Below are 15,341 nucleotides of genomic sequence, written 5' to 3'. Positions count from 1 at the left end.
TGTTACGCCACTGACTGATCTTCAAAATAATAAGTAATTTCAATTGTTCGTGCATTGTTCTGTCAAAAAGCATTTTTACGTTTTCTACATAATAGGCACAGTTACAGAGTAAACCGACATTTTATAAAATCATCCCTGATCTTAATTTTAGCAGAACTCGATCACTATTCCTTATCTAAGAAATGCTGAAGCGCACTCCTGGCTAATTGAATACTATCTGTGATTACTAACAATGATGTTTTTTTTAAGTTGGAAAAAATTAAAACATTTAAAATTCTTTCAGTGATTTAATAACAATAATTAATTATAAAATTTATGCACATTAACGTTTAATAAACTAAACAAAAAGTGTATCATTAATGTATCAACGAATATTTAAATATTGTTCAAATATTCTCAAATCTATTCTTTGATTTCTGTGCTCTAATGTTCTAATGTTCGTACATTACCAATTTCATGGAGTCTTTGAAATGCATCAGTAAATAATTGAGAATTTGGATGTCGTCTATCAGGAAACCTTCGTCTGTATTCTCGAGATGCCTCCAATGCGTTACCATTACACAATCCGTAACAGAACACAATATCAGCATATTCAGCATTTGAAAATTTATATGGCATTATTAAAGCACTTAATGGTATTTTATAAAAAGCTAAATCCGAGTAATTAATGTAAAAAGTTTTCGTTTCTCAACAAAGAGTGATCATGTCAAGTTTATTATGACAACCAAAACTGTTTTCAAAGCAACTCTGATTTTTAATTTTCTGTCACTACGAGTGAACAAAGTGTATTGCAGCCAGTGGCTTGCAATTTGAACATTTAATATTATTAAATTAACCAGGAATGTGCTTTAACATTTTTTAGATAAGGAATACTGAAGCCAAATTAAAACAACCTGAGCGTTTCAGTTGTTGATTAAAACAGTTCTGCTAAAATTAAGATCAGAGATGATTTTATAAAATGTCGGTTTACTCCGTAACGGTGCCTATTATGGAGAAAACGTAACAATACTTTTTGGCAGAACAATGCACGGACAATTGAAATTATTTATTATTTTAAAGATCAGTCAGTGACGTAACACATACCTTTTATAAAAGGTATCGGCAAGTGCGGAATGCACGCCACTGGTTTTTTCTGTCGAGCTGAGATTTTGTGTATTAGTATTTGTACACTGTGGCATTCACCACACAAAATTTGAGAACAATTGGTTTATAACTCCAAGAGATATTAACAAAAGATGAAAAAATAAATTCAAATTCAACACCCTGTATTTCGGAAAAGGTTCAGATTTCGAAATAAGTTTATATAACAAAGTCCCTTTAATTTTATCGGATCTACCTTTTCCTGAATTTTTTCAGAATAAAAATGGGACACCCTGTATATACTTGTCCAAATTCGGTAGCATGTACCATTATCAAGAAAAATTAAGCTGCATAGAAGCAAGTGGGGGACAATTTCAGCATCTACTGTAGTATTTCGAGTTTTGATCATTTATTTAATTATGCAGCTGTTTTGTTCTGTATGTCTCCGAGTCTGTTTCCTAATATTTTTCTGTTCTTATCACTTTTTTAAGCATTCATGTCCATCAACAAATCAGTTATTTCAACAATTGTTTATTTTATTAGTGGTAGTGTTGTAGTTTACAAAATCTGAAATTAGTTATTAATAGATCATTAATTACCATAATTTGTTTATTTTAATTTACTTTTATAAATGTTAGTTTAAAACAAGTTGAAACTTACAATAAATTTTAATTTTTTTCTAGTTAATAAAATGTTTTACAATTTAACCGTTTCATGTGATGCGTAAGAAATTAAAATTATAGTCTTAAATGCAAGTACTGTTGATAGCTAAATGTCTTCAGCTCATTCAATGGTAAAGTCCTCTTTCAATTTAATATTTTGTTAATGTACTTGTGCCGCCTTATGTGAGCAAAAAAATGCAAATTCATTTTCCTCGAAAACGGTACATGCTACCGAATTTCGACAAGTATACCTTGTTTTGTATTATGCTTTAGAGCAGCGGTCGGCAACTGGCAGACCGCGGTCCAGATCCGGACCGCGCAAGATAAAAAACGGGGCCGCCAAAAAAGTTTTGAAAGTATAATTACTCAAATTATTTAAAAATATATTTTTCTATGGATAACAATACGTTTGAGTACCACCCTTTTTAATTTTAGGTTACTAAAAAAACTAACTCAAGACCGCAAATGACACTTCTCCCATTAATTTTTGAATTCACATATGCCTATCTGTTATATTTCATATTATTTTGTGAATGCAAATTATAACAAAAAATTAGTAAGGAATACGAGTTTTTTTTCTAGACCTCGTTAAAAATTTTCAAAAGCATCCGGACTCCACCTAGATCTACTTGCCGACCCCTGCTTTAGAGTTCACAGAACCATTTAGAAGTGTAACAAATTTTTACTTTTAACATTTTTTTTTTCGGTTGTACCCCTCCAATTACCTGCATCGACGACACTGCTTTTCAGAGAGAAACCGTTTGCACATTATTCTTAATACACAGTTGATGTTTACTCGTGTACTTGCACACAAGTTTTTTTGAAATATGAACGGGACACTCTTCATACAATTTTTTTGTAATTGTATAAAAAAATTAATTGTCATATTTATTTTGAAATTTGAGAAGTTTAAACAAATTTTTTTTTATTAAATATAAATTTTTCTTCTACGTCGTGTGTAAGTATTGACACTGCAAAATTTTATCGTTTAATTTTGTCGGACAATAAAAAAAAACGATAATTTTGTCGGACAATTAAATTCTCACATTAATATTGTATTTTTTAAATAATGACGCTTTTGTCCAACAGTTGGTTATAACCAAGCTACGACATCTACGGGGCGTCGGACTGCAAAAACTTCTCAAGAATTTTGTCGGACAATAAGATATTTTAATTTCAAATCTTATTACCTACCAAACCCTCCCAGTAAAATCAGCTTGCTGGTTGTCACCAACCATAATGTCACCAAATCGACATATTTGGGGTGGGAGACAAACTTAAAATGCCAAAATTTTTGTCGGACAAATTTTTTGGGGGGTTTAAAAAAATATATCTTTCATTTAATCTTAAAAAAAAGTGCTGGTCATAACATTCCATATTTATGCCAGATTGACATATTTTCCTGAAAATCATGGGAAAACTTACCACTGTTGAATTTTCCTCGTAGTCAAATCTTGGGAGACTCGTCAAACTTAAGCTGCACTCAAAGTTACAGCATCAGCAACTGACAGCTGGTAATAAACTAATATTTTTTTGTTTTGACAGTATAGGTACTTACTACTTAATTAGCTTTATTACCAAACAACGATCGAATATACTATTGCAGAAAAATGCGAATATGTCGATTGGTCAGTTTCGACAATTGCTGATTATTTGTATTTATTAATATTAAGGCACATTTATGCCATTAAGAAAAGCTTATCGGAGTATAGACAGCATTTAATAAATGTAATATGGAATAATCGTCGACGAATTGAAAAATGTCTAGGGAGATTCGGTGGATTAATCGAAATTACTGAAATTTAACTTTTTTACAAAACTCTTCATTGTTTTTTTACCATTTTGTAAAAAATGGTGTAAGTTTTGAATTAACAATAATTTGTATTAGTAATAAAAAAATAAACACCTACAATAAAAAAAAATGTTTTTCTCGAGCATCCTATGCTTTAGAACACTCAAAATCAGTACAGGTAGGTTTTAAGTTATGCTAAATAGGAATTAGTTTTCCTAAAAAAAATTAATAATAGCTAACAAAAAATATATGAAAATATGTCAAAAAATAAGGATTTTTAAAAGATGAATAAAGGACGAGTAATTTATCAAGAAACACTCTATACATAATAGTACTATCATCTAAACTTAATCTTTACAACCCCAAATTTCTCTTTAATTGTGAGATATTAAATCCTACTAATGGACAATAGGACATTATAAATATACCTGCGTAAATTTACTATTCGACGCAATTAAAGCTTTTAATTTCCAACTGAAAAATCACTTCCAAATCGATAGCAGTTGCAACAAAAAAATTGTTTTTATTTGTAGGCGTGTAGAACATACGAGAAAAAGCAATAACATTATTTTGAATGCATACTTACAGATTTATTTACGATCTATATTTAAGGCTAAAATAATCTTCAGATTTAGTTATTTTTATCTTATACCGTAATTAAACACAAATTTAAAAAATATGTGTAAGTAGGTAAATTCACATTACTAATAAGTAAAATAATACTGTATCTAAAATCGAATAAAAAATATGATTATTTACTTACAATTAGTGGGAAGTATAATGGCAGAGTGAAATTTAGCAATGGCTAATTAAATATTCAAATATTAAAAAGTGTAAGAAAATAAAGCAGTTTATTAACACGTAATAGTTAAAAATATAACCAAGTAATAAAAACACTAATTCATTGTGACGATTTACAATTACACCAGAGTCTCATTTCACCCCATGTCATGATCAGCTGATTTCTTTGTTTGCTTCAGTTTCTATTCAAAAACAACTCGGTCGATGACTTTTACCAGAACGAAGTTATATGAGAATAAATACGTTTATGAAATTATAAGAATGGCGCAGAAGGACAAGCATACTACACATTTTAGTCTTAACATAAACCATAATCCTTGAAAGGTCTTCTTACCTTTGTAATGCACACGTAAATTATTCTGGGATAGTCCAATGTAGTTATATTTTTCCTTAGGACTCCAAGCTCTGGGTAAGGGAGTTTTAGCCTCATCCACAGCTGGATAAAGTCTTTTCAAACGGTCCACTGCACCATTTTGCGTTTCTAATGGATGATCCATAGCACTCCGACCACTACTCACGGCGGCCATTTCTAAACTCCCTTTTTCTCCCCCTATTCTGTTTTCGTCATAACTTTTAAATGCGCACGCTCCAGTCTGTCGTTTTGCACTACTTTATTAATCAGCTGATAGATGTCAGAACCTAAGACTAAAAATACAGCTACAGAATACAGATGCAAAAAAGCAAACATAGTATTTTCGCCTCAGCTACCAACATTCAAGGATTTCTAGGCCGAATTATGCATTATTTGCATAGTTTCCACAGTTAATTTCGCCGGTCCGAATTATGTGTGCTTTAATTGCGTTTGAAAGTTCAATTAATACTTTTTAAAGTATTTTATTCTAGCTTTGTCAATGAAAATGTAGGCACGTTCAAAACCTTTTCTAACCGGGAAAACATTTTTATTGATCAAGAGAATTTCATTTCGTCTTATACATATTCAGAGAATTGACACTTTAAATACAAAGTTTGTAATCTAACACATCGACAATTTAAAGAATAATCCCTAAGGTAATTGAAGGGTAGGTATCCTTTAGTGGACAATTCTCATCCAGAAAAGATTCTTAAAATATTTTTTAGTAAAACCAAAAAAATAATAGCTCTTGCTAAATCTTTTTCTCCTAACAATGTGCATAACAATCATTCAAATATCGTTAATAGTCAACTTATTTATAAATCATAACCATATTCATTTGGCTAACTAATGTACCTATTCAAAAATTTAAATACGTACACGTTTTACTAACAGAAACATGGGTCTACAACAGCTTGGTTCTTTAGATACAGATCGTCTAAAAAAATTTTTGTTTTTTATTTTGATTACCTATATCTTTAATCAATAACATAGCAATTTGACGAAAATTGTGAAACTGGGTATTGATGAGAAACTCAAATATTTGCTTAGTTTTTTGTTTAATGTTAGAGGGCGTCACATACACTGTTGTACCTGGGCAGGGACTCCCGAAATGTCGATTCGATGACTACGAATCATTTCCAAATTCGTTTTTAAAAATTTAATCAATTACCTATGTACTTTAAGAAGGTTAAAACATGAATGGATACTCAGGTTAAAAAGTAAACAAACATATTTCAAAATTAATTTCGCAATTCTGACCTCGAGTTCGTAATCAGCGACCCCGAAAACCCTCGTATACCAAATTTGGCGCGAATGCTATATTTTGAAAATATGTTCAGCCATCTTGGATCCGCCGTCTTGAATTTTGCAAAATTCACCTCGGATCCGTGATCAGCGACCCCAAAAAAAACGTATACCAAATTTAGCGCGAATGGGTTATTTTTTGAAAATTTGGTCGGCCATCTTGGATCCGCCATCTAGAATTTTGTAATATTGACCTCGGATCCGTGATCAGCGACCCCGAAAACCCCCCAGCACCAATTTTGGGGTGAATCTGTTATTTTTTGAAAATTCTATCTGACCTTAATTGAACCGTTTTTTTGAGGTTAGAACAAGAACCATCAATTCTGACTACGGATTAAATTTCGGCGGGGTCTTAACCATATAAATGAACATTTTAAAATAGAAAAAAAAAATTTGTATCTTTCCTAACACTTTTTCATGATTTTTTGCTATTTTCCCACTAAACACGAAACGTAAATGAAACGTTGCAAATGAGCTGTTTTACTAAACATTTGACACATTAACTAGAAACATGTCTGTCTCATTACAGAAATGTAGCACTTGAAAACTTATTTAGTGAAACATAGCCGAAACGTTCCAATTGAAGAGAGTTTGAAGCATTACTCGAAACATTCCCTTTCGATCTCGGAAACATAACAGACAAACAACCCTTTGCTTTTTTTGCTTATCTTATGGAACATTTGGCATTAGTTAAATTTTGCTCTCAATCCCCAATCCCTCTCAAGCGTTAGTTTAATTCTTTGTTATACAAACAACATAAACAGAAAAAAAAATTATGGTAGCATATTTATAACACAAAGTCTAGAAAAAATGTATGTTCGTGACTTGCGTAGACTGCGCTTGACAGCCCGAGTTTATTTGTTTCCCGTGTGTCGTTTTCAATTCGTATTATGTTAGGTTAGGTTTGCGGTTTGGCAGTTTGCCTGGCTTCGTTGTTCTTTGACGCTATTTTATGTGGTAATTTGTAGCGTATGCAGTTGTGGTTATTGTAAGGTGCATATAAAATACTGAATATTAATGCAAAATATTTAAAACGATATGTGTAAAGAGATTTCAAATTTTGAGTCACATCTACCTAAACATAGTTATACCCACTACTTATTATAGACAAGAGGACAAGGGGCAAGAACTAAGAAAATGGAACATGGAATAGACGTCATTTATTTTATATTTTGTACAAATGTTTATATTTGTTTATGTGTATAGGTATGCTTAAATAAAAGAGTTTAGGTATACCTACAGATATTTATTTTGTCATCATATCATTTTGTATCCTTATTTCTGCTGTATAATTTATTATTATTAAAAGGATATTTGTAATATTGACCATGCGTAGAAGAAATTGTAACTTTATATTATTTTTCAGTAATGTTATTTGTTTTTCATGTACCTACCATTTCAAGATTCATAATCATAACTAAGTTTTTCTAATTATCAGTTCGTCATTGTTACCATATTCACGATGGTCTCAACATTAGAAAATTTCCATTTCGGAAGCGTATTTGAACAATATAAAATGATGTGTAGCTTTTTTAAAATGCGTCTGATATTGTTTTGTGACATTTTTATTTGTACGATGAATGGCAAAATTCGTAATCCATATTAGAAACTTTTTTCAGTGGTTTCTCAAAAAGAAAGAAATTATTGGTAAAAGTTGCCGTATCCCCAAACTAGAAGACAAAGAAGTTATTGCATTGTCAGGTACCTATTTTTAAAAAACTATTTCAAATATTGCAGAAAAATGTTATATCTGTTTAATAAAAGTATTAGTTGTAAAACATCTTGTTTTATTTTTTTATATATATTATACCTAATTTGTCTACATTTTACCACATTTATCCTTGTATTATATGAATAATGTTTGATACTGATGCAGTTCGTTCAGTGTACATCTATTCAAAAGTGTAACTTCTCTCAGTGTAAACGATTGTGTTTCTGTCAAATCGGTAGACTCTAGCGTGACCACAAAACATCAAAGGAACCGCCGATTCTGTCGCTTCTCGTTGGTATAGTGTTCTCTGATTGTAATATGAATGATTGATAGAAGGTGACTATAATAAATTAAAATTGCCTGATTCACACCAAATTCCGCACTGCAACACTGCACTGCTGGGCAATTTATGAACCACTTGTCGCCTGCTGTGATTTATTGCCTAGAAGTCCAATACAACTGTGCTCGTTTTACTTTGGCCGCGCTCGCATTCTTCAACTGGTCGTATACATTTCTACCACCTGCACATTTAGTTCGACCAGACCTATATATGGGCATGACTAAATAAATATGGGAACAAGTTTTTCAAATATTTCAATGCTGAGTTGCTGCTTAGCGACCAAGCCTGGTACATACCTTGAAATTATAGGTTCTTCAATTGACTTCGGAAAAACTTTACATACCTACTGTCATCCTCTTGGTTCTTCAATTGATGTCGGGAAGACCATACCTACTAATTTACATTTCGAGTCGAATCGATCGAGATGGGCTTCGTAATAATCTCGATATCAATAAAACAACATCGAGATTTCAGGAGTCTCGCCACTGGGTTAAAATGACCATAACCTTTTTGCGTCGCGCTGTATGTCATTTTTGACTAAACATATGTATTCTCCATTCAATTTTACGTGTTTATAAAAGGTACTCTTTAGTATTTGTCGCTGAAAGGAGCCGTTTTGTAAAAAACAGGTTTAAAGTTAAACCTGCGTTGGAATTTTGTAAATTGAATCATTAAGAATTTTTGAAAAATTAATGAAAGAATGTGTCTTTTATTGATTGTATTGCCATGTGACAAACTTAGATCATTTACAAAACTGAGACTAAACTACTTCTACGAATAAGTTTGCACATTTGCAATAATTGCTGAAACAAAATTTTTTTGGATGCTCGGTATCTCAAGAACCAAGCCGTTGCGGACCCTGGACCAAAATACCCCAAAAAGCCTAAAAAAATTTATTTCAAGCGAAAAAATCGAAAATTACGATTTTATTTAAAAAAAAATTGTTTAAACAATTTTTGACCATTAGTCACGTCTGGCAACATGCGGATATGTTTCAAGGGTCAATTTTTTGGTAAGATTATGAAAATAAATCGAATGAGAATCATGTTCCTAGCGGGAGCGACGATACAGCCTGGACTAACTGTAAATTCTTGATCTCTCTTAGTAGTCCAAGCATTCTGTCACGGATTAATGTTAAACTTGCAGAAATTATTACCTGGACAAAAAAAATATGACCATGTAGAAAATTAAATTTTAAATTGAATTTCTTATTCTTTAAACTCGATCCAAAATGGCGAACATGGTTAAAAAAAATCGCAAAATTGCAAAAAACTGTTTTTCTAAAATAACTAAAAAAATATAGCACCGATTGAAAAATTTTAAATAAGAAAGTTGTAGGTTTTAAAAAGATCTATCTACTGATTATTTGTAAATATCGATTGCTTAGTTACTTTTCGAGATATATCGAAAAAACCGTTAAAAATTGTCTCTTTTCTCTTCTTCTATAACTCGTTTACATTTACGTGTCCATATTTGCTATTTACTGCAAGCATAGCCCGCGGCAAGCCAAAAAAGTACATTTTTGAAAAATTTAAAAATATTAATTATATTTCGAGATATATCGATTTTTTGAAAAAAAGGCGCTCTCGAAAATTGGCTAGATCTTCTCAGCGGATAGCCCTACAGTAACGATTTTCGGTTTATTTTCTTCGTAAAGAGTTATATTATCATGCTGTTAAAAAATGTTGACGATTTTATTAATTTTAAGGATCAAAAAATGACTGAAAATGTTGCACTTTTTTTGGGTATGTTTTTTTCAAATAACTATTTCAATTTTTATTATTTTTTTGTACTTAATCTGGGGTAGCTAAACACGAATATTATAGCATTTTCGCCTTAGAAGCAAAATAGACCCGTAAATGTTTAGTTTTCTTTCTTTAAAAGTCATTTTCATAAAATAAAAATTGAAATAGTAATTTGAAAAAAACATACCCAAAAAAGTGCAACTTATTCAAAGTCATTTTTTGATCCTTAAAATTAATAAAATCGTCAACATTTTTTAACAGCATGATAATATAACTCTTTACGAAGAAAATAAACCGAAAATCGTTACTGTAGGGCTATCCGCTGAGAAGATCTAGCCAATTTTCGAGAGCGCCTTTTTTTCAAAAAATCGATATATCTCGAAAAATAATTAATATTTTTAAATTTTTCAAAAATGTACTTTTTTGGCTTGCCGCGGGCTATGCTTGCAGTAAATAGCAAATATGGGCACGTAAATGTAAACGAGTTATAGAAGAAGAGAAAAGAGAAGATTTTTAACGGTTTTTTCGATATATCTCGAAAAGTAACAAAGCAATCGATACTTTCAAAAAATCAGTCGATAGATCTTTTTAAAACCTACAACTTTCTCATTTAAAATTTTTCAATCCGTGCTATATTTTTTTAGTTATTTTAGAAAAACCGTTTTTTTCAACTTTGCGATTTTTTTTAACCATGTTCGCCATATTGGATCGAGTTTAAAGAACAAGAAACTCAATTTAAAATTTAATTTTCTATACGGTCATATTTTTTTTGTCCAGGTAATAATTTCTGTAAGCATTTCTCTATAATGCTTGGACTATAGTGTTTTGTTTAGAATTAGAACTTTGACATCTTGGAGTTTTGGTCTTCTTAAATCTAGAGATTGAAAAAATTCCTTTGGTCTTCTGTTATGTCAGTAGCTCGGTTGTTGTCAATGTTAATTATTAAGTTTTCACTGAAGTATTGTATCTGGTTGTCTGTTTCTACCCCAGTGACAGGAGTGTTGTCAATGTTAATTCTAGGATTATTCAAAAAGTGCTGTCCTTTATTGAAGTTAAATCGTGAGAAGGCAATTCCCCTTGGCCAAAATAACGGTTCATAGACTTGATTCCTAAAGGTTAGATTTACACCAATTAGAAAGCAATTATTATTTTTCTGTACCAGGTGTCCAATTTTTTTACATCAATATTGTTTTTCTCTGTATTAAGTTTATTTGCTAGATAATGTTTAAATTTTAAACAGCTACAGTTTCTTATTTTTATTCTTATCATCTGGGATTTTATTTTTTGCAACACCAAAATGAGCAGAATCAGGATCACCTATTGCTGTACCAACTAATACTGTGGAAATAGATTTATTATTAGTCTTTCTTTGTTGACTATCTGTTATTGAATATTTGTATTAATAAAGCTCGTTTTATGAGTTATAGGAAGTGATTTATTATTATCTAAAGACTTTGAAATAGTTTCATCTTGTTGGTGATTTTGGATTTTGTGGTTTCAGGCAATCTTCGCTAATTTGAGTAAATCAATATTAGATTCACGAAGATGTTTGTCTTCCAATTTTAATGATTCTACTTTGCCACATAAATTCATTATTTGGAATTCAACGTTTTCATTTATTTGATTGGTCATTTCAGTATAATGTTCTTAAAGTTTGTGTAAAAAATTTGTATTTCCTGTTTTCAATTCTTCTATCGAATAATTAAGTTGTTCCCTCATAAATACCTTTAATTGGTCGAATTGGCTGAGAATAGGTTCAATACTTGATCTTCTACTATTTCTTGTATTTAAACAAAAGGAGCAGACAAATCTTTTCAAAGTTCTTCAATCGTTAAATTTGCACAGTCCCTGTGAAGCCATGATGAGCACGTTTTACACTGAATGCTATACTGGCTTCTAGTTACATTTTTCAAAAACAAATCAAACCNCTGTTCCTCTTGGCCAAAATGAAGGTTCATAGACTTGATCCATACCAATTAGAAAGCAATTAATTATTATCTTCTCTTTTATACCAGGTGTCCATTTATTTTACATCAATATTGTTTTTCTCTGTATTAAGTTTATTTGCTAGATAATGTGCAAGTTTATGTTCAGATACATGATTTTTAGCTTTAGACACAAACAGCCATAGTTTCTTATTTTTGTTCTTATTATCTGGCTTTTTATTTTTTGGCTAAGCATCAAAATTAGCAGAATCAGGATCACCTATTGCTGGACCACCTAATACTGTGGAAATAGATTTATTATTAATCTTTCTTTGTTGAATATTTGTGTTAACAAAGCTCTTTTTATGAGTTATAGGAGGTGATTTATTATCTAAAGACTTTGAAATAGTTTCATCTTGTTGGTGATTTTGGATTTTGTGGTTTCAGGCAATCTTCGCTAATTTGAGTAAATCAATATTAGATTCACGAAGATGTTTGTCTTCCAATTTTAATGATTCTACTTTGCCACATAAATTCATTATTTGGAATTCAACGTTTTCATTTATTTGATTGGTCATTTCAGTATAATGTTCTTAAAGTTTGTGTAAAAAATTTGTATTTCCTGTTTTCAATTCTTCTATCGAATAATTAAGTTGTTCCCTCATAAATACCTTTAATTGGTCGAATTGGCTGAGAATAGGTTCAATACTTGATCTTCTACTATTTCTTGTATTTAAACAAAAGGAGCAGACAAATCTTTTCAAAGTTCTTCAATCGTTAAATTTGCACAGTCCCTGTGAAGCCATGATGAGCACGTTTTACACTGAATGCTATACTGGCTTCTAGTTACATTTTTCAAAAACAAATCAAACCATTAACAGACATAATTAGTATACAATCAAAATTATGAGTACAGCAGTACAGCCCTGTTTAAGCGTCCCTAATATAGGTTTTTACTTATACTTTATAACTTTTAGGCCTTGTACTTTGAATTTCCGTTAAGTAATCACATGATTAGGCTGTACATATACTGATTTATTTTATAACAGTATAATTTCCTGATTAGTTATAATCAAGTCTTAATGAGACTCAAAGTACTGGGCATTAAAGCGTCCGACTCGACGTGTATATTCCTATTCATTCTATAGATATTAGCGTCTTGCGATGTTGTGACTTTCTGCATGTTTATTACTGTATCCATAAGAGACATGTTAGATAGAGGCGAGAGTATAGAGTACAGCAATTAGACATAATCATTTCTATTAGAAACATTCTGTCAATAAGAAAGATATGGAAATACTATGATTTATTAGATATATTGGTGAAAGAAGAAATAAAAAAATAGTTTTAACCTACTTAGCAGTATATACAGGGTGTTTGCAAAAGTTGGTACAAAATTTAAGGGGGTGAAAGTAGGGCCAAAAATAGTAAAAAAAAGTTATAAACATTGGTTCTCCGGAGCACCGTTACTTAGATATGGCCCTCCAAAGGCGTCTTATCATTTGGATATTTTTAAAATAACTTTCTTTCTGATTAAGATAACGGAATGAAAATTGTAGGTAATAATTATACAATAAGGGCCTTTAACTACCAAAAGTTTAATCTAAATCGGTTATAAATAAGTATAGTTTTGTAACTACTCTTAACTGAAATTTTTCGAATTTTTTTTTATTCCTTTGAATTATCAAGCAAATAATATTATTTTTTAATGAATTAGACTTTTTTGAAGAAAAAATGTCGCTACTTTTCTTTTCGAATTCTGCGTAATTTAGTTAGAAATAATTATTTTTTTAAATAATGTATGGCTCAGAACTGTAACTTTTTTTAACATTTTCAAATAGTCGGCATCTTTTATAGTGTCAGTTTCATTGTAATGATACTAATGATTGTCACTTTCGCGTCCTATGATTGAAATTCTTTTGTTTCTTTATTTTCTTCCCACTAAACATTTTTCAGTTTCTGACATGTTTCAGAAACGTTTCCATTTTTCTTGAAACGTTTCATAAAAAATCCATGCAACGTTCTGGTAACGTTCTAGAAGCCCAAGATGTCCTCCCCAAAATACGTTTCCAATGAAACGTTTCAAAAAATTGGTTTCAGTAACATTCTTTTTATGTTCCATTTATGCCCTCGATATTTTTGTTTTACGTTTCAGTATATTTTCAGAAATGTTTGAGTAACATAATAATTTTATTACCATATTGTTCTCATAATGCTCTCAACTTTAGATCATTTTCATTTCAAAAGCGTTTTTGAAATAGTATAAATAGTGTGAGTATTTTTTTAAATATCTCTAATACTCCTTTGTGATATTTTTATTTGTATTGTGAATGACTTAATTCGAACTAAAAAAAGTTACATTGTATATTAAAAAAAATAAATATGCTCTTCTAGTTTGGGGATGCGGCAACTTTTACTAAGAATTTCTTTCTTTTTGAGAAGCCACTGAAAAAAGTTTCTAATATGGATTATGAATTTTGCCATTCATCGTACAAATAAAAATATCACAAAACAATATCAGAAGCATTAAAAAAAAGCTACACATTTTATATAGTTCAAATACGCTTCTGAAATGGAAATTTTCTAATGTTGAGACCTTCATGAATATGGTAACAATGACGAACTGATAATTAGAAAAAGTTAGTTATGATTATGAATCTTAAAATGGTAGGTACATGAAAAACAAATAACATTACTGAAAAATAATATAAAGTTATAATTTCTTCTACGCATGGTCAATATTACATATATCCTTTTAATAATAATAAATTATACAGCAGAAATAAGGATACAAAATGATATCTTGACAAAGTAAATATCTGTAGGTATACCTAAACTCTTTTATTTAAGCATGCCTATACACATAAACAAATATAAACATTTGTACAAAATATAAAATAAATGACGTCTATTTCACTTGATTCATCCATATTTCAAATAGTTCTCACTGACTAAGTAGTTGCTCTTCAAATTATATCGAAACGTATAGTTGTTGTTCCATTTTCTTAGTTCTTGTCCCTTGTCCTCTTGTCTGTAATAGGTAGTGGGTATAACTATATTTAGGTAGATGTGACGCAAAATTGGAAATCTCTTTACACATATCGTTTTAAACATTTTGCATCAATATTCATTATTTTATATGCACCTTACAATAACCACAACTGCACACACTACAAATTATCACATAAAATAGCGTCAAAGTAAAGATGAATAACAACGAAACCAAGCAAACTGACAAACCGCAAACCTAACCTAACATAATACGAATTGAAACGACACACGGGAAACAAATAAACTCGGGCTGTTACGCGCAGTCTACGCAAGTCACGAACATACATTTTTTCTAGACTTGTGTTATAAATATGCTACCACATTTTTTTTTCTAATTATGTCTTTATATAACAAAGGCAAATGAACTAACGCTTGAGAAGGATTGGGGATTGAGAGCAAAATTTAACTAATGCCGAATGTTCCATAAGATAAGCAAAAATAGCAAAGGGTTGTTCGTCTGTTATGTTTCCGAGATCGAAAGGGAATGTTTCGAGTAATGTTTCAAACTCTCTTCAATTGTAACGTTTCGGCTATGTTTCACTAAATAAGTTTTCAAGTGCTACATTTCTGTAATGAA

At 30.6% G+C, this 15,341-nt stretch overlaps 1 protein-coding gene across 2 annotated transcripts in view; it reads right to left on the bottom strand.

The window, feature by feature from the left end:
* LOC108912926 (ran-binding protein 10-like) overlaps positions 1-4,851 on the bottom strand; it is a 35,332-nt gene extending 30,481 nt beyond the window's left edge. Inside the window, exons 1-2 of one of the 2 annotated variants that reach the window (XM_018718354.1) lie at positions 4,670-4,851; positions 4,255-4,543 (exon numbers count right to left, since the gene is read on the bottom strand). In XM_018718354.1, the coding sequence (XP_018573870.1) occupies positions 4,518-4,543; positions 4,670-4,832 (189 nt within the window). In that variant the 5' untranslated portion in view covers positions 4,833-4,851 and the 3' untranslated portion in view covers positions 4,255-4,517. Of the gene's footprint in view, positions 1-4,254; positions 4,544-4,669 lie in introns of those variants that run through there. The other variant, XM_018718355.1, reaches the window with a different exon arrangement.
* Between the last annotated feature and the right edge of the window lie 10,490 nt (positions 4,852-15,341).

This window comes from Anoplophora glabripennis, unplaced genomic scaffold, assembly GCF_000390285.2.
Source record: "Anoplophora glabripennis isolate ALB-LARVAE unplaced genomic scaffold, Agla_2.0 scaffold965, whole genome shotgun sequence".
NCBI classification, from domain to species: Eukaryota; Metazoa; Arthropoda; class Insecta; order Coleoptera; family Cerambycidae; genus Anoplophora; species Anoplophora glabripennis.
Note: the sequence above shows the minus strand (reverse complement) of the source record. Positions and strands in the feature narration are given on the sequence as shown.